Source organism: Elephas maximus, chromosome 18 (assembly GCF_024166365.1).
Source record: "Elephas maximus indicus isolate mEleMax1 chromosome 18, mEleMax1 primary haplotype, whole genome shotgun sequence".
Classification (NCBI taxonomy): domain Eukaryota; kingdom Metazoa; phylum Chordata; class Mammalia; order Proboscidea; family Elephantidae; genus Elephas; species Elephas maximus.
Window position 1 is genome coordinate 15,398,346 of NC_064836.1, and position 18,834 is coordinate 15,417,179.

At 44.4% G+C, this 18,834-nt stretch overlaps 1 protein-coding gene across 7 annotated transcripts in view; it reads right to left on the reverse strand.

Moving 5' to 3' along the window:
• Nucleotides 1–4,123: 4,123 nt before the first annotated feature.
• Nucleotides 4,124–18,834, reverse strand: part of PM20D1 (peptidase M20 domain containing 1) — a 30,749-nt gene continuing 16,038 nt past the window's right edge. For 4 of the 7 annotated variants that reach the window (XM_049858181.1, XM_049858180.1, XM_049858183.1 and 1 more), the window contains exons 11-13: nt 15,044–15,212; nt 12,087–12,186; nt 6,688–10,434 (exon numbers count right to left, since the gene is read on the reverse strand). In XM_049858181.1, coding sequence (XP_049714138.1) covers nt 10,311–10,434; nt 12,087–12,186; nt 15,044–15,212 — 393 coding nt within the window. In that variant the 3' untranslated portion in view covers nt 6,688–10,310. Of the gene's footprint in view, nt 4,791–6,687; nt 10,435–10,579; nt 11,115–12,086; nt 12,187–15,043; nt 15,213–18,834 lie in introns of those variants that run through there. The other 3 variants (XR_007513838.1, XM_049858184.1, XM_049858182.1) reach the window with 3 other exon arrangements.

The following is an 18,834-nucleotide window of genomic DNA, read 5'->3' on the forward strand; positions in this document are numbered from 1 at the left end:
CCTACCTTTCTCAATCCACTGACCCCATTGTTTTTCACTTGTTATGTTGCAACAATGTTCCGCTGCTATTCATAAGGTTTTCACTGGCTAATGCTTTTCAGAAGTAGACCGCCAGGTTCTTCTTCCTATGCCAAGAAATATGGAAGACAACTTCCTGGCCAACTGACTGGAAGAGATCCATATTTATGCCTATTCCCAAGAAAGGTGAACCAACCGAATGTGGAAATTATAGAACAATATCATTAATATCACACGCAAGCAAAATTTTGCTGAAGATCATTCAAAAACGGCTGCAGCAGTATGTTGACAGGGAACTGCCAGAAATTCAGGCCAGTTTCCGAAGAGGACGTGGAACCAAGGATATCATTGCTGATGTCAGATGGATCCTGGCTGAAAGCAGAGAATAGCAGAAGGATGTTTACCTGTGTTTTATTGACTATGCAAAGGCATTCGCCTGTGTGCATCATAACAAACTATGGATAACATTGCAAAGAATGGGAATTCCAGAACACTTAATTGTGCTCATGAGGAACATTTACATAGATCAAGAGGCAGTTGTTCGGACGGAACAAGGGGATACTGATTGGTTTAAAGTCAGGAAAGGTGTGTGTCAGGGTTGTATTCTTTCACTATACCTATTTAATCTGTATGCTGAGCAAATAATCTGAGAAGCTGGACTATATGAAGAAGAATGGGGCATCAGGATTGGAGGAAGACTCATTAACAACCTGCGTTATGCAGATAACACAACCTTGCTTGCTGAAAGTGAAGAGGACTTGAAGCACTTACTAATGAAGATCAAAGACCACAGCCTTCAGTATGGATTATGCCTCAACATAAAGAAAACAAAAATCCTCACAACTGGACCAATGAGCAACATCACGATAAACAGAGAAAAGGCTGAAGTTGTCAAGGATTTCATTTTAGTTGGATCCACGATCAACAGCCATGGAAGCAGCAGTCAAGAAATAAAAAGACACATTGCATTGGGTAAATCTGCTGCAAAGGACCTCTTCAAAGTGTGGAAGAGCAAAGATGTCACCCTGAAGACTAAGGTGCGCCTGACCCAAGCCATGGTATTTCCAATCACATCATATGCATGTGAAAGCTGGACAATGAATAAGAAAGACCGAAGAAGAGTTGACACCTTTGAATTGTGATATTGACAAAGAATATTGAATATACCATGGACTGCCAAAAGAACGAATAAATCTGTCTTGGAAGAAATGCGGCCAGAATGCTCCTTAGAGGCAAGGATGGCAAGACTGCGTCTTACATACTTTGGACATGTTGTCAGGAGGGATCAGTCCCTGGAGAAGGACATCAGGCTTGGCAGAGTACAGGGTCAGCAGAAAAGAGGAAGACCCTCAACGAGGTGGATTGACACAGTGGCTGGAACAATGAGCTCAAGCATAACAGCGATTGTAAGGATGGTGCAGGACCGGGCAATGTTTTGTTCTGTTGTGCACAGGGTCGCTATGAGTTGGAACTGACTCGACGGCACCTAACAATATTGCAACAGCCTACTTTATAGGGTAATTATTAGGATTAAACAAGTTAATATATATAAATCAATGTGGCTGGTATATCATAAACACCATAAAAGTGTTAGACAGAGCCCTGGTGGCACAGTAGTTAAGAGTTTGGCTACTAACCAAAAGGTTGGCCGTTCAAATCCATCAGCCACTCATTGGAAACCCTATGAAACAGTTCTATTCTGTCCTATAGGGCCGTCATGAGTCGGAATCGCCTCGAAGGTAATAGGTTTTTTTTTTTTTTGGAAGTGTTAGAAATGTCATAGGGGGAAAAGATCCCAGACTCAAATTTAATTAAAAGAGATTTTTATTCAGCCAAGACAAAGACCATCACTGCAATGAGGAGTTCTGCTAGTTTGCACCAGGCACAAGAGATTAGCAGAATCCACTGAATCACAGGGAGTTTCAAATATAGTGTTACAGAAGGAAGCGAAGATACACCATTGTCAAAGGTGGGATAACAAAACGGGACCTTAATAATGATTGGTTTACAGAACTTTGTTGACTAGTTACCCACTTAGTGACATTAAATTGATTGGTGGCATTTACGTTTTATTTTAAGACTCCTTGGGAATAAACCATAGAGATGAGCTATTTGGGTTAAGGCTCCTTTGGAAACAAACTAATAGAATTCTGATTGGTGCTTGGTGACATAAGATAGCTTCTACTTCGTGATATGGGTGCATTGTTGATTAGTTACCATAAAGAGTTCGCAGAGTCATCACAGTTACATAAAAGCTCCTTGGTTTTGTTACAAGAAAAAAGCCACATTCTCTTAGATATTCGATTAACAGACAGCATTGCCCTAACCAGTTTAGCTCTCTGGCTCTACAAATTTTCTACACAGGGTGAATTCCAAAACTGGACCCTGCTTTAGCTTTTCTTACTCAGATCAGATACCTCAAACTAATTTTTAGGGTCTCCATATCAGAAAGAAGGAAAGAAAGGAAGGAAGGGAGGAAGGATGGAAAGAAAGAAGGAGGGGAGAAGGAAACAGGAAAGGAAGAAGGAAGGAAGGTGTCAGTGAGTAAGAGCACTGTTGAAGGTAAAGAGATGAAGGTTCGAACCAGGGAAACATCTTATCTCCTAAACAGAAACAAAACACACCAAAGCTACAGAGGTGGAATCACAGAGGCATATTTATGGGGTAAAATCAAGAACTAAAGGTACAACATTCTGATTGGAAGTTATAAGATCAGAGAAGCAGGAGGTGGGACAAGTCAAAGTGGGGGCTTTAGAGCGATTGGCTGGAAACAGGAATGTGGGCTATTTGGACTGGGCTGCAGAGGGAATTTTCGATAAGGGTCTTGTGTCAAGACCCTCCCATAGGAACATTCTTTCCATATCTTTAGTTTAACCACAGAGAAAAAATGTTTCCATTGTTATGTACTTAAGTCTGTCTAAGGGTTTGACAGTTGCAGGAAAAATAAGCAAAAGCTAAGATGGAATTGGGGCTCAGACCTGGGCAGCTTATTCTGATATGAGTCAAGTGTCTGAATTTTGGAACTCTCACAAAAGGAAAGAAAGAAGGAAGGAAGGAAGAAAGGAAGAAAAGAAAAACCCATCTCTTAATTATTCTCTTTCCCTTTGTCCTTAAGTCAAAGTTCAAAATCTCTATCCTGGCTAACAAGGCCTAAGTCAGTCTCCTCTCCCAGTCCTGAAGGTATAATGCTTTCTTTTGCCTCAGAGTCTTCGCACACACTCTTCTCTCTGTCCAGCACAACTTTCCCCCAACTCTTGGGTGGCTAACTCTTATTTAACCTTGAAGTCTTAGCTTAATCATGACCTTTTCACCACAGAGGCCTTCTTGAATCCCAGATCATCCACCATAGGGTATATAAAATAAGACCTCATTTCTTAGACTTGGGCCACAGAGATGCCTGCCCTGGGCTCCATACTTTAGAAGGCACTATATATTACCACCACAAAATAACCAAATCTATTAAACACACTGGTACTTGGGATGCAGAGCTCAGTGCTGGCACAGAGCAACCAGTAACCCTAAACACACATTCCTGAAACTAATAAAGTTCAGGTCCCAGGGGAACACTTCTCTTTATCTCTTGCCCTATGTCCTCAGAGGAAATAAACTAAATTGTGACTGAATACCCTGAAGGTTTGTGGATTGTATCACTGTGAACTTTGGAGACAGATATGGCTTTGGAGGGCAGAGAAGAATCCAGCCGTGGCAGCACTTAGGTATGAGAAAAGAAAATGAACTTGTCAAATCCTTCCTCGCAGATAGCATTGCTGTATTAGGTTCTTGCATGACAGATGATTCCCCAGTAGTGCTGAATGTCCCATTTTCTTGCTTCTCTTTGAGTTCCAATTTCTGGTCACATATTAGTGTAGAATTTGTAACAGCTGAACATGGTGGCTGAGGAACATTTTGTAGTATCAAATCATTTATATTGATCTCAAATTTTTATGTTTGTAGGTCTAGATGTAACATACATGAAACATGATACTGATTCTTTTCATCGACAACCAGATGGGTGTTGAATACTACAATCGCATAGTTTCATTTTTATAAAAATATTTAATTAAATTTAAACTTTCAAAACATTTTAATAAAATGTTCTGCTCTTGAGTAGGAACTTTGTCTCCTCCTATGACCTCCTCCCAAAGAAAAGAGTATTAGGTCCAGAACGGGACAGACGCTTAGCAACCCAGGTCAAAATCACAAGGGACTCCGGCCAAACTTTATCCCTTTTCTTTCCCATTCTCTTTGCTTTTGAATGAGTGAGGTGTAAGTAACAAGTTTGAGATAAGTCCCTGATTGGGAGTGGGGGTGTAGCATGTACTTGTGATTACCTGCCCCAGTTCCCGCAAGGTGGGTTTAGGGAGTGGTAGATGGATGAAGGTGGAGTTCAAGGGGGGTTAACACGCTGGGCTGCAACCTAAAGGTGGAGATTTGAGTCTACCCACAGGTGCTTCAGAAGAAAGGGCTGGTGATCTGAAAAATCAGCCATTGAAAACCCTATGGAGCATAGTTTTACTCTTACATGGGGTCATCATGAGTCAGAATCGATAATGATGGCAACTGGTTTACATGGAAAAGGGTGGGGTGAGGAAAGTCCTGGATTCATTACCCCATCCTGCCCAGATCCCTGGGGCTCGCGTTGTCCTGGCCAGGCTGGTAGTTTGAGCCACTCTCTCCAGAAGCCCTCAGGGACTGCAGGGCTGGAATGTCTGTGTTCTCAGAGCCAGGCTTTGCAACAGTTCCCACTCGGTGGGCTTGGCAGACTGTCCTGTCTGGGGCAGGAGGAGGGTGGTGAGATGGGATGCGGAAGAGTCCCCAGCTTATCCTTCTTCCTGTCACTCCACGGGCCATTAGAGACCTGGCTGTCCCAAACTCAGAGAAGAAAGGAGAGGAGCTGAACCCACGGACTGGGGATGGAGGTGGTGAGAAATGCTGGCAGATGGAGAGGTGTGAATAGGGAGAGGACACCCAGGGGAACACAGAGAGCCCATGCTAAGAATGAGATCCACCAGCAGAGCAACTCTGTCCTTGAGATCCCCTGGGTCAGGATGAACAAGCCACATACCACAGGCTCTTGTGGCAGGCAGCATGGTGCAATTGAAAAAGTGCTGGACGTGGGGATTTTTGACCTGCATTTGACTGTAAGTGACTTCCTCCAGCCTCCGTTTCTTCCTGAGTATTACTAGCACAGTCTTTAGAGTTAGACAGACTGTGCTCTTTACAGCTGCATGACTTTAGACAAGTCACTTAACATCTGAGTCTCAGCTGCCTTATCTGTAAAACAGGGGCAATAATACTTAAGAATTTTGGTGAGGATTAAATATGATAATTGATGCGAAGTAGATCCTCCTGGTAACTTAGGATCATAGAATAACAGTGAGTTTGGGGCCAGGTGACTGCCCTCAGCCCACTGTGTAACCTCTTTGAGGCCCAATTCTTCAGCTTTAAGATGCCCTCCTCAAGGTGTCCTTGCGGGGCTCTGGTAAGGTAAGGTGTATAAAAGCACTTTGTCCAGCTCTGTACAAGTGTGAGGGATTATTTTTGTTCTTTTGCTCACCCTCTAACAAAGGCTGAGTAAGTACTGAAGGAGCCAAAAGAGAGAGGGTGAGGGAAGGAATGAGAATCTTGGGGCGGTAGCAAAAAAAGCTTGAATAATCTCCACACTGTTTCTAACTCTTTCCATTAAGCCTGTGCTCCCGGGAGCAGCTCACATCCACAGGGGGTAGGCGAGGAATTGGGGAGCAGGGGAAGTGTGAGGAGAGGGGAAAGGAGGAAGGCATGGAAGGTCCTTGTCTGCTGAGGAAATAAAGAGGGAGTCTCTTAAGTCCCAGCCCGCTCTGTGTCTCCCTCTGTAACCCAACTCCCTCGTGATCCAGAAAGCACAGCTCCCAGCCTTCAGCCAAGAAATGCTGTCTTCCCATGTCCCCCACCTGGCAGCTACTGCGCAGACTCAACTGTGCTCAAGGTTAGATTCTAGAGGATAAAGACAGGCGCTCCAGCGTTCCCTAAGTAAGGGAGGACGGCTTGCCTCTCCCCCACCCTCGAGAGCCAGGGCTGAGACCCTCAAACCAGTTTCCCTTTCCTCCTTCCCCTCCCCCCCACTCTTTGATCAGTCTGAACCAGGACACGGATGCCTGGGCCAGGGCCCTGCTGGTCCTGGGCTCCACCGAGAGGAGTTCATCCCTCAGGAGCTCAGCCCATAGGAAGTGCCAGGGAAATGTTTCCACAGATTAGTGCCTCTTGGGGTGAGAGAGCAGCAGCAGGTGACAGGAATAGGGCTGGGGAGGGGTCAAAGCCCAGGGAGCCCTGGGGAGCAGCCCAAGGACAGAGGCCCTCTTCTCCAGCCTTCGGCTTCCAGAACCAGGTGTTTGGGGTTCCTCAAAGCCCCTTGCCTCAGTTTCACCCCTTAGTGACCAGTTGGTGCTACAGAGATCATTTTGTTTGACCAATTGTTGTGGCAATTACAGTAAAATCAATTTAATTCCTGCTCCAGAGGTAGGATAAATAAATTGGAGGGTAGGAAAAGGGATGCAGGGGCAGGAGAGAAGCAATAAAGAAACAGCTATAGAATTAAAAAAAAAAAAAAAACCCACTGCTGTTGAGATGATTCTGACTCATGGTGACCCCATGTATTACGAAGCAGAACTGCTCCAAAGGGTTTTCTTGGCTGTAACTTTTTTTATTTTATTGAGTTTTTGGTGAAAGTTCACACAGCAAGTTAGGTTCCCATCTGACATTTTCCACACAAATTGGTCACTGACATTAGTTACATTTATCACATTTGTCCACGTTCTCTTTAATTGTGTCTATACCCATCCATATGTGCTCAAACACTCGTCATTACTTTGGTTGTGTTGTGCTCACTATATCCACATCCCGGGCCACTTCTCCCATCTCCATAAATAAAAAGTCTTCATGGTCTAAAGCCTACTTTCCCCTCCCCGCTCCTTTCCCTGGTAACCACCAGTGAACATCTCTATTCATCTGTTCTTGTCTTCTTCTAAAAGAGGGATCACACTATATTTGTCCTTATATGCTTGACTTACTTCACTGAGCATTATGCCCTCCAGGTCCATCCATGTTCTGTTTCGGGGACTCATCATTGTTCTTTATGGTTGCGCAGGATTCCACTGTACGTATGTACCACAATCTATTTATCCGTTCCCGTTGGTAGGCACTTCGGTTGTTTCCATTTATTTGCTATTGTGAATAAAGCAGCAATGAACATAAGTGTGCATATGTCTGTTCGTGTCATTATTTTTAGGTCTTTCGGGTATATACCAGACAGCCCTGGTGGTGCAGTGGATAAAAGTGCTCAGCTGCTAACCGAAAGGTCTGTGGTTTGAACCCACCAGCCATTCTACAGGAGAAAGATGTGGCAGTTTGCTTCTGTAAAGATTTACAGCCCTGGAAACCCTATGGGGCAGTTCTACTCTGTCCTATAGGGTCATTACAAGTCAGAATTGACTTAATGGCAGTGTGTTAAGGTATATGCCTAGGAATGGGATTGCTGGATCATAAAGTAGTTATTTCCAGTATTTTGAGAAAGAGCCATGCCATTTTCCAGAGTGGTTGTACCACTTTATAGCCCCATCAGTAATGGATAAGGGTTCCAATCTCCCCACATCCTCGCCAACATTTGTTATTATTATTATTTTTTTTTTAATCAGTGCCATTTTAGCTGAGGTAAGATTGTATCTCATTGTAGTTTTGATTTGAATCTCTCTAATGGATTAATGGATAATGATCGCGAACATCTTTTCATATGTTTGTTGGCTGCTTGGATGTGCTCTTTGGTGAAGGTTCTGTTCATGTCCTTGCCTATTCTGTGACTGGGCTGTTTGTCTTTTTGTTGTTGAGTTGTTGCAGTTTTCCACAGATTTTAGAGATTGGACCCTCATTGGGTATATCGTTTCTGAGGATTTTTTCCCAGTCTGTAGGTTGCCTATTTACTCTTTTAATAAAGTCTTTTCATGAGCATAGGTTATTAATTTTTATGAGGTCTCATTTATCTATTTTGCTTTCTATTTGTGCCTTTGTTGCAATGTTTGTTAACCTATTTTTACAAAAGATTAGATCCCATAGTTTTCTCCCAGGAATTTTATGGTTTTAGGTTTAATGCTTAGATCTTTGATCCATTTTAGATTAGTTTTTGTGTATGCTGTGAGGTATGGGTCCTGTTTCACTTTTCTGCAGACGGATATCCAGTTTTGCCAGGACCATTTATTAAAGAGACTGTTTGTTCCCCATTGAATGGATCTGACCCCTTTTTGAAAATCAGTTGTCCACAGATATTTGGGTTTAGCTCTGAGTTCTCAATTCTAGTTCACTGGTCTACGTGTCTGTCACTGAACCAGTATCAGGCTGTTTTGATTACAGTGGCCGTATAAAACCGAAAACCAAACCCAGTGCCGTTCAGTCGATTCCGACTCATAGCGACCCTATAGGACAGAGTAGAACTGCCCCATAGAGTTTCCAAGGAGCGCCTGGTGGATTCAAACTGCCGACCCTTTGGTTAGCAGCCATAGCACTTAACCACTATGCCACCAGGGTTTCCAACAGTGGCCATATAGTTTATTTTCATATTAGGGAGTATGACGCCTCCTGCTTTGTTCTTTTTCTTCAATATTGCTTTGGCTATTCTGGGTTTTTTCCTTGCCACATGAAGTTGGTCATTAGTTTTTCCATTTCAGTAAATAATGTTTTTGGGATTTGTATCAGGATTCCATTGTATCTGTAGATCACTTTAGGTAACGTTGACATTTTCATTATATTAAGCCTTCTGATCCATGAGTACAGGGTGTCTTTCTAGTTCTGTAAGTCTCTTTTCCTCTTGTGTAGTAGTGTTATATAATTCTCACTGTATAAGTCTTTTATGTCCCTGGTTAGGTTTATTCCTAGTTATTTCAAGATGTCACTTTGAGGACTAAGGTTTGCCTGACCAAAGTCATGGTATTTTAAATTGGCTCATATGCGTGCAAAAGCTGGAATGAATGAATAAGGAAGACCATAGAATTGATGCCTTTGACTTATGGTGTTGGTGAAGAATATCGAATATACCATGGACTGCCAGAAGAATGAGAAGTACAGCCAGAGTGCTCCTTGGAAGCAAGGATGGCGAGACCTCAACTTACATACTTTGGACATGTTATCAGGAGGGACCAGTCCCTGCAGAAGGACATCATGCTTGGTAAAGTAGAGGGACAGCAAAAAAGAGGAAGACCCTCAACGAGATGGATTGACACAGTGGCTGCAAAAATGGGCTCAAATTATAGCAATAACTGTGAGGATGACACAGGACCATGCAGTGTTTTGTTTTGTTGTACACAGGGTTGCAATGAGTTGGAATGAACTCGATGGCACCTAACGACATTGTTTCTTTAATTTCTTCTTCAGACTAGTCTTTGTTAGTGTAGAGGAACCCAACTGAGCTTTGTTGATCTAGCAACATTGCTATATTCTTCCATTAGTTCCAGCAGTTTTCTAATGGAATCTTTAGGGTCTTCTACGACGTATAGGATCATGTCACCTGCAAATAGAGAAAGTTCTACTTCTTTTCCGATTTGGATACCTTTTATTTGTCTTTCTTGTCTTATTGCTCTGGGTAGGAGTTCCAGTAAAATATTGAATACGAGTGGTGATAATGGGCAACCTTGTCTCATTCCTGTTCTCAAAGGGAAGGCTCTTAGCCTTCCTCTGTTGACTATAATGTTGGCTGTTGGTTTTGCATATATTTAACTATAACCTTTATGGAAACATATCACCAGGCCTTTCTTCTGTGGCACTACTGGGTGGGTTCAAACCACTAACCTTTAGGTTTATAACTGCTTGTGCCACCCAGGAACTTTAAAGGACAGGAGGAAAAAGGTAGAAAGGAAGTTACAGCACAGAGAAATATATAAGCCCTGGAGGAGGCAGCCCAGCAAGAGTACCTTAAATTAAACACTTTCACAGGTAAACTCTGGTTGAGATTTTTCAAATCTTCATTTGCTAAATCAGGCCTGGAGGGCGGAGCAGCTACATAACCAGCATTAAAGAGACGAGCCAGAGAGTTCTAAGACAGGCAAGACAGTAAAAAGCCAGGCAGTTGAAGGATGGACATTCCAGGAGGAAGGGAGAGGCCAGATTTCTGCTGGCCAGCCCTTACCCCCAGCCACGTTACTGGGTGAGTCTAGGAGTGAGCAAGGCAGGTGAGCAATGCATTATAATGTAGTTTTGGCCAGAAATCTCATCAAGATTGGCTTTTTCCCTTGGCCTAGTCCTGGGCACTCCAACTTAGCTGCACCCCAACCTCACAGTTCGTGCACGTGAGGAACAGAAACCCGGACTGTGTCCGCATTCTGGATCAACTCAAAGATGAATTTCACATGGGTCTCATAGGCTTGGACTGAGATTTTCTCGTTGAGTCCATGGATGCTAAAGGAATGAGAGATGATGCATTTTAGGGAGGAGAGGAGAGAACCAATTGCTATAGTACAAGTGTTGTTAAAGAACACTCCCTCTTCACCTCCCCACCCCCTCTCCGGTAACCCCCCAAAGCCACAGACCTCTGACCCTCCAGGTGTAGGAAGGTGACAGGTGGGGGAGGCTACTTGTAAGACATGTTGGTCTTCCCTCAAGGATCCATGCTCGTGGCCAAAAAAAAGCAGGGTAGATAATGGATAACCTCCAGGGAGTTCAAAATCATCTCCCATGCTAGAACCCATTTGGTAATTTCTCCTCTGGGAGGTCGATCTTCCTAATTCTCCTTCTCTTAGGCCAGGGTCCCTAGCTAGACTTAACTCTCAGCCAGCCTCCCATCCCCCCAACTTACTGGGGTATGAGAGGGTTGGGAGGGCAACTGCCCAGAGTACCCATCTGATGCTCTGCTTCACTTAGGAACATTACTGTCAGATCTCATGCCCACCAACTGGCCTTCCCACAACTTAAGAAAACAAAACAAACAACTACCAAACCATACATGTAATCTCAAAGATGAAAGGAAATTAAGAGTAATCACCTGCCCTCCTTAAAAAACAAAACACGATAGCTGTTCTTAAGCTCATATTTAGATTTTTCCTTCTGTTGGCAACTGATTCAGCGTGAGGAAAATAGGTCTGGATGTGATAAGAAGCAGAGAGGGAAATGGAAGTCACTCCCCACCTTGGAATTAAAAATTCAATGGAAAAAAAACCCAGTTATCGTGGAGTCGATTCCAACTCAGGGCTGCCACATGTGTGCCACAGTAGAACTGTGCTCCATAGGATTTTCAAGGGCTGATTCTTCAAAGGTAGATTGCCAGGCCTTTCTTCTGGGGCATCTCTGGCTAGACTCAAACCTCCAACCTTTTGGTTAGTAGCCAAATAAGTTAACTGTTTGCAACCAAAAAACAAAAAAACAAACCCACTGCTGTCAAGCTGATTCCGACTCATAGTGACCCTACAGGACAGAGCAGAATTGCCCCATAGGGTTTTGTAATCTTTATGGAAACACACCGCCATTTCTTTCTCCCATGGAACAGCTGGTGGTTTTGAGCTGCCAGCCTTTTGGTTAGCAGCCAAATGCTTAACCACTGCACCACCAGGACACCTTTAACTGTTTGCACCACCCCAGAACTGAACTCCAAAGAACCCACAAAACAAAACAGTAATTCACACACAGAGGTTATGCTTTGGATTTCCATAGTGTGCTTCTTCCTGAAAATTTAAAGCATATGCCCACCTCTGACTTCATGGGTGCCTACATTTCACTGAGTCGTAAGAGCTCTGAGTCTCCCCATTCTGTAGATGAGGTCCAAGGGGTTAAGGTGCTCCCAAAGGGAGCATGAGCTGGGATTAGCACCCAAGGGCCATAATTCCACCAGGTTCTCACCCCTGAAAAGTAGGGGCCAATTACCACAAGTTCGAGGAAATGTCAAGACTATGGCAATGAGGACAGTTGGCCAGCCAGGTTCTACAATGACTCCATTTCAGTCTGTGCAAACCACAGTCTTTCCCATTCTGTGGACTGTCAGGAGAATGGGGTGAGAAATAGACAGGTCACTTGTGTCTTCTCTCTTCCCTCCTGCTGCTTAAATCTGTTTCACTCACCCAGTGAAGTCCTGAGGTCGGAGGTAGAATGGGTTGAATCGGTAGATGCCATTGGAAAGGTTCTTATAGTGTCTACTGTCTGTGTTGCCAATACAAGTACCTAGAAAGGGACGATTAAGAAGAATGGGGCTTTATGTGAGCAACCAAGCCAAGGAAGTGGCCAGAGGTGGGCTGGCTGGAAAATTAGTGTGCCTGGGTACTACACAGCAGTGCCTGGTCCCTTGGGAGGTCTGTGGCTACTGACTCTCAAAACCTTAGTACAGCACCAGGAACATGGAATTGCCCCTCTAGGGCATCAGTGAGATTATCCTTTGAATGGTTCAAAACTCGATTCTTTCTCTCCATGATGACCAGGGTGGTTATCTTCATTTTCACACCCATAGCCAGGGGCATTTGCTATTTTAGAAACGAAGGTCTAGCTATCACTTCTTTTTTTTTTTTTTTTATATATAGTTTAATTATTTTGTTGTTATTGAGGACATACACAGCAAAACACAGCAATTCAATAGTTTCTACCTATACAATTCAGCGACATTGATTACATTCTTGGAGTTGTACAACCATTCTCATCCTCCTTTTCTGAGTTGTCCCTCCTTAATTAATATACACTCGTTGCCTCCAAAGGTTTCTGTCTAATCTTTTGAGTTGCTGTTGTCAATTCGATACCACCAAAAAAACCAATCAAACAAACAAAAACCAAAGCCAACAGAGAACCTCTAGGACACAGCAGAGCTGGCCCAGAGAGTTTCCAAGGCTGTGTTTATAGAGGTAGACTGCCACATCCTTCTCCCGAGGAGTGGCTTGGTAGCAGCCAGGCACTTAACCACTGTGCAACCAGGACTCCTTGAGCCCACGTAGATAATTCTTAAAAGAGCATAATGCTTATGGCACGCATTTTTTTACCGGTTAAGCCAAACTACTGTTTGGTTTTAAGCAGATATCACTTCTTTATTGCTTGATCCTTAGTCTCTATAACCCTGGGTCAGAGGTAAATACTCTCTGGGGGAACTTTGTTGTCATTGTGTGCCTTGAGTCATTCAGATTCACAGACTCAATAGATGACTCTACAGGACAGAGTAGAGCTGCCCCATACAGTTTCCTAGGCTGCAATCTTTATGGGAGCAGATCATTAGGTCTTTTCTCCCACGAACCAACTGGTGGATTCAAACTGCTGACCTCTCAGTTAGCAGGCAAGTACTTAATGATTGCGCCACCAGAGCGCCTTGGGGGGAACTTTACTGCTGTAAAATGCAATCCTTTTGAAGTAGAACATAATTTCCTGTTAATCTCTTCCTTTGAAGGATGACCTTCTCTTCCTAGAGTCAAACCTCAGGTTTGGAAATTCCAGGATACTCTCTCCAGTTTTTTGCTCTCAAACGTGGTAGCAGGTGACCTCACCCCAGCTAGGGTTGGGACTTGTCCCTAATAGCAGTGTTCTGTGGGAAAAGGTATCCTGGAACATCAGCTCAAGTGTGGTGGATGGTTTGAGATGGGAATTTGTGTTTCTTTCTACTTCCCTTTCCTGGTTTCAAATAGGTAGACAGGCTTTCACAATTCCTTGCTTTGGGGGATTTCTGCCTGTCAATTTCTGCCTAACTTTTTTATGTAAAAGCCTAACCCTGTTGGTGGGATTATGGAAAGTGTCCCAGAAGGGAGGGGATGGGATAGGGAACCTTTGAGGGCCAAGAGACGAAAATCTGGGGACAGTGACGGGCAGGGTCTTTGGATGGTGGAGACTCAGGCCCTGCTCTGAAGGAGGACCTCAAGGAGAGGACCTTAGAGGGAATGTGTGACTCTTAGGTCTAGAGTGAAAGACCCATTCCTCAACCAGACCAGGGGGTTGGGAAACCTCTAACCTGAAGCGACCTTTGGCTAGGACATGGATGTCTCAGAGATAACCACGAGGACTGGTGACCACTGACTGAGAGACTCTGATACTATGTAGCTGATCAGACTCTGAGGACCTAATTCAAGGTGTGCTTGGAGGCCTCAATAATGTTTCAGATGGAATTTCCGAAGGAGTGGGGGCTTATAGTTAGATTTAAATTGATTAAAAAAAAAAAAAAAAGCTACTTTTTATACACCTGAATCTGTGGATGAAAATTTTCACTGTAAGTGCCTTAGGGGCCCATGCCTGGCCAGAACAGGTCCTAAGTGTGAGCTCAGCAAATGTTTGGGGAAATCTGTGATTGAACCTAGATTAAGGACGATAGACCTTAACATTAGAGCATGTCATCCTCACACTGCGGATCAGAGATTCTCAAGCTGTGGTCAGCCATTATTTCCTCAAGAATCCCCTGGGCATATGTTAAAAGAGCAGATTCCAGGGCCCCCTCCCAGATCTGGTTAACTAAAATCTTTGGGAGTGGGTCCAGAAAATCTACATTTTAGCAAGCTCCCTAGGTGACCCTTTTCCACTCTTAAATTCATGAACTACTGTTTACACCACCTAGATTTGGATGGTATGCTAGAAGACTTGGGAAAGTGCTTAGAAGCAGAGCTGCTGGCTTTGGTTTTGGTTGGGAACGGTGGATGGGGTTAATGCCAATGGTATGGGCCCTTCAGACTTTTACGGGCTGAGAATTCTGAACCCTGCTGTTGAGCTGTTACCCTAGAATGGATCAGACCCAGAATCTGGGAGGAACTTGGTTCCCTCTGTGGCTCCTACAGAGGAGGGGGGAGTCTAGGCCTATCCTCACCTCCAAGTCAGAGTGGCCGGCCTAAGTTAAGCAAGGACCCAGGCTTGACTGACCTAATTTATTGTTTCTGCTCTTTCCTGTTTGCTTTCTCACTTCCACTCTGAGGGGAAAATACCATTCCAGTCCCATCAGCAGGGGAAGTAGCCAGCTGTTTCCAGGCTAAACAGCTGGCATGGGGGTAGAGCAGCAGACACGAGATAGGAAACAATTCCAACCCTCCCCCCCACCTCCCCGCAACCACAGCTGATGAAGTCATACCTGGGGCGACAATACTGACTTCTGGGAAGACAGAGTGTATGGTATGGCGAAGCAGCTGGTAGCCCAAGGCCTGGTTGTCAGAGGGGCTGACGGGCTCGGGGTCAAAAGCACTTAACACGTGTAACTGGACTCGGTCATCAGCCACGATGTTCTTGACCAGTTCTAAGACCTCCAGGGTGGAAACAAAGGGAGTTTGATTTCTTACTGATCTGCTATCCAACTACCATACGAATTCAAATAGTCCTGATTGCTCTTCAGCAAGGCAAAGCCCTGGAGGGTACAGAGGGAACTCATCATTTTGGCACTGGGACCTCAATTTCAGCTGACTGACTACAGGAGATCTAAGAGCTGGGTGTTCTTGAAAAATAATCTATATAGCACGATAGATTTATTTATTCACTCTACTTTAGATGAAGATCTATAGAACAAACCAGTTTCTCATCAAACAGTTAGAACACACACTATTCTATGACATTGGTTAACAACCCCATGACATGTCAACACTCTCCCTTCTCAACCCTATTACCAGCTTTCTTGTTCCCTCCTGCCTTCCTGCCCCTGCCTCAGGGCTGGTGTGGCCCTTTAGCCTTGTTTTGTTCAATGGGTCTGTTTAATCTTTGCCTGAAAGGTGAACCTCAGGAGCGACCTCATTACTGAGCTGAAAGGGTGCCCGAGGGGCATTCTCTAAGGGTTTCTCCAGTCTCTGTCAGACCAGTAAGTTTGGTCTTTTTATTTTTTTGAGTTAGAATTTTGTTCTACGTTTTTCTCCAGCTCTGTCTGGGACCCTCTATTATGATCCCTGTCAGAGCAGTCAGTGGTGGTAGCCGGGCACCATGTAGTTGTACTGGACTCAGTCTGGTGAAGGCCGTGGTAGATGTGGTCCATTAGTCCTTTGGACTAATCTTTCCCTCGTGCCTTTCGTTTTCTTCATTCTTCCTTGCCCTCGAAGGGGTGAGACCAGGGGAGTATCCTAGATGGCTTCTCACAGGCTTTTAAGACCCCAGACACTACTCACCAAAGTAGAATGTAGAACTATGCTATGCCAATTGAGCTAGATGTTCCCCAAGACCAAAGCATGATAGATTTAGGTCAGATGTTTGGAAGGCTTGTCTTCTAGCCATGAGCACGATGGGGAATTAGAAAAGTAGGGAATTAAGTGTCCTTTGCCTTGGACTATGAGCCATGGGTCAGAGAACTGAGCATAGGAGGAAGGGGTGAAAGCGGCGTAGAAGAGACAGGAGAATATGAATCTCCATGATCTTGAGGTGAGGGGATGGATGTGATGATTTCATTTCAAGCTGGGGGGGTCTCAAACAGGTGATGAAAGGGTCACATGCTTTTCCTTCCCCTCTCTGGGCATCCCTGCTTCCTGTTTGTGACGACCTGTCCTGGAGCCAGGAAGATGAGCTCAACGCAGACAAAAAGTCATGAGTTGAGGGACTCGTATTCAAGTGTTCTCTCTGCCTCCTTTCCTCAGGAAGGAACCCAAGGAAGCTCCTAGAAAATTTAGTCTGAAATGACTAGAGCTGAATCCAGCAAAGTTCTTGGTCCCAGGCAGGATACAGACCAGGTCCTGAGGATCAGGTCACATGGAGCCACGTGGGAATGGACCAGGAGGCTGGTTTAGGGTGGCCCCCAAAACCTACCAAGCCATTCAGGGAAAGCTCCAGCACTAGTCCCAACCCAATTGATCAGTAGTTGCTTTAACACTGACTGCCCAGGAAGGAGGTTGTCCCATAGCTGGGATCACCTGAATGGGGGCATTACCTCAACAGTGCCCCTTTCAGGTCAGGGTCCCCTAGACACATGCTAGGAGCTGAGTCTGGAAAGGAAATGTGGGTTTCTACTTCCGTCTTAACCAATTGCCATCAAGTCGACTCTGACTCATGGTGATCTTACGTGTATCAGAATATAAATGTGCTCCATAGGGTTTTTTTTTTTTTTTTTCCATAGGGTATTCAATGACTGATTTTTTAGAGGTAGATTACCAGGCTTTTTTTCTGAGGCATCTCTGGGTAGACTCGAACCTCTAACCTTTTGGTTAGCATCTGAGTGTGTTAACCATTTACACAACCAAGAGACTCCTGTTTTTGGCTTAGAAGCCACCATTTGAGCCAAACCAAACTCCCTGCCATTGGATGGCAGAGGCATCAATTCACTACCAGAGCTCATTTTCTCTCTAGCACATATGACCCAAATATTCAAATACAAACATTAATGTACAGTTTTGGGTCTCACAAGGTCTGTCTGGCCTCACAATGGCTATGCATTACTGCTCCCTAAGTACATAAAGGTTCAGTTGGCATGGGGTAGAGGCAGAACCAGGGTGGGATTCACCTAAGATAGATTCCTGGTGGCAGGAACTTTGAGCCAGAGTTTGAAGGAAACTGATGGAGAAGAGGCAGGAGACAATCCTGAGCATGGAGAGTGGCATGTACAAAAACTGAGCAGTGACACCTAACTTTGTGCCTCCGACAGCTAATTACAGCTATGTGGCCTTGGGCAAGTTCTTTAACTTCTCTGCGCCTCAGCTTGCTCAACTGTTTAATGTAGATTATAGTAACACCTACCTTAGGAGGTTGTTGATACTACTATCTGAGTTAATAATATATTTAACATGCTTAGGCCAGTGCCTGGCACACTGAGTAGGCACTCAATAACCATTAGCTGACTGGGCAAGAATCAGACACACAGCTGGGACTAGGACTAGGAGGAGGGACGTGCCAATGGTAGGAGGGGCATCAAAGTTTACTTTAGAGCACACTGATCTCATTTCTCTGATCTCCCACAGTCCTTATAGCACATTCCCACAATTTATACTTGACTGTAAACCATCATGTTGCTCTCTAATTGTTTTGTGTGTAGATATATCTTCCTCTCAAGTGAATGGGCAATTTGTTGACGCTTTCATTCTGCCGCAGGACTACTTATTAAAACATCATGGTAGGCTGTCATCCGGCCTCCGTCCGAACAACTCCAGAGGCAGGACACTTACCATCACACGTCACGTACCATTTTTGAGCATCTTGGTTACGCATGTCTCCTTATACTGAGCTGAGCTTTAGCTTCCTATAACGTCTCTCCTTTTTAATTTTTGATACTGGTATATATACTTCATAGGACACAATAGAGCACTAGATAAGTCAGAACACTCAACAGAGTCTCATTTCTGTGGGAATTTGAGCACATCTAGCACTGTTCCCCCCTTTGGGCTGGTGCTCTCACTGCCTGGAACCCCATTCCCCAGGTCTGTGCAGGCTGGCTCCTTCTCAGTCCTCAGTGTAAACGTCTCCTCTGAGAGACCTTCACCAACCACTATAGCTATAGCAGCCTGCTGCTTCCACCCCTACCCACAATCACTCTGTGATATATCATCCTATTATTTTCTTTGTGTTACTTGCCACTTAAAAAATCACCTTGTTCAAGGACCTTCTCCCAGAGCCAACACAGAGAGAAAGCCTTAGAGCTGGTACCCTGAATTTGGGCTTCTAGCCCTCTAAACTGTGATGAAATAAATTTCTGTTCATTAAAACAAAAACAAAACCACCTTGTTCATTTGATTACTTGCTATTGCTGTCTTTTCTGCACAAGAATGTAAGTGCCCTGTCTTATTCACCCTTGTCCCAAGTGAATGACTAGCTCACAGCTAGTCGCCATCGAGTCGGCTCCAACTCATGGCAACCTCATGTATAACAGAACAAAACACTGCCATGACCTGCACCTTCCTCACAATGGTTGGTGTGTTTGAGCTCATAGAAGTCACTCATTATACACTTGGTGAGTGAATGAAT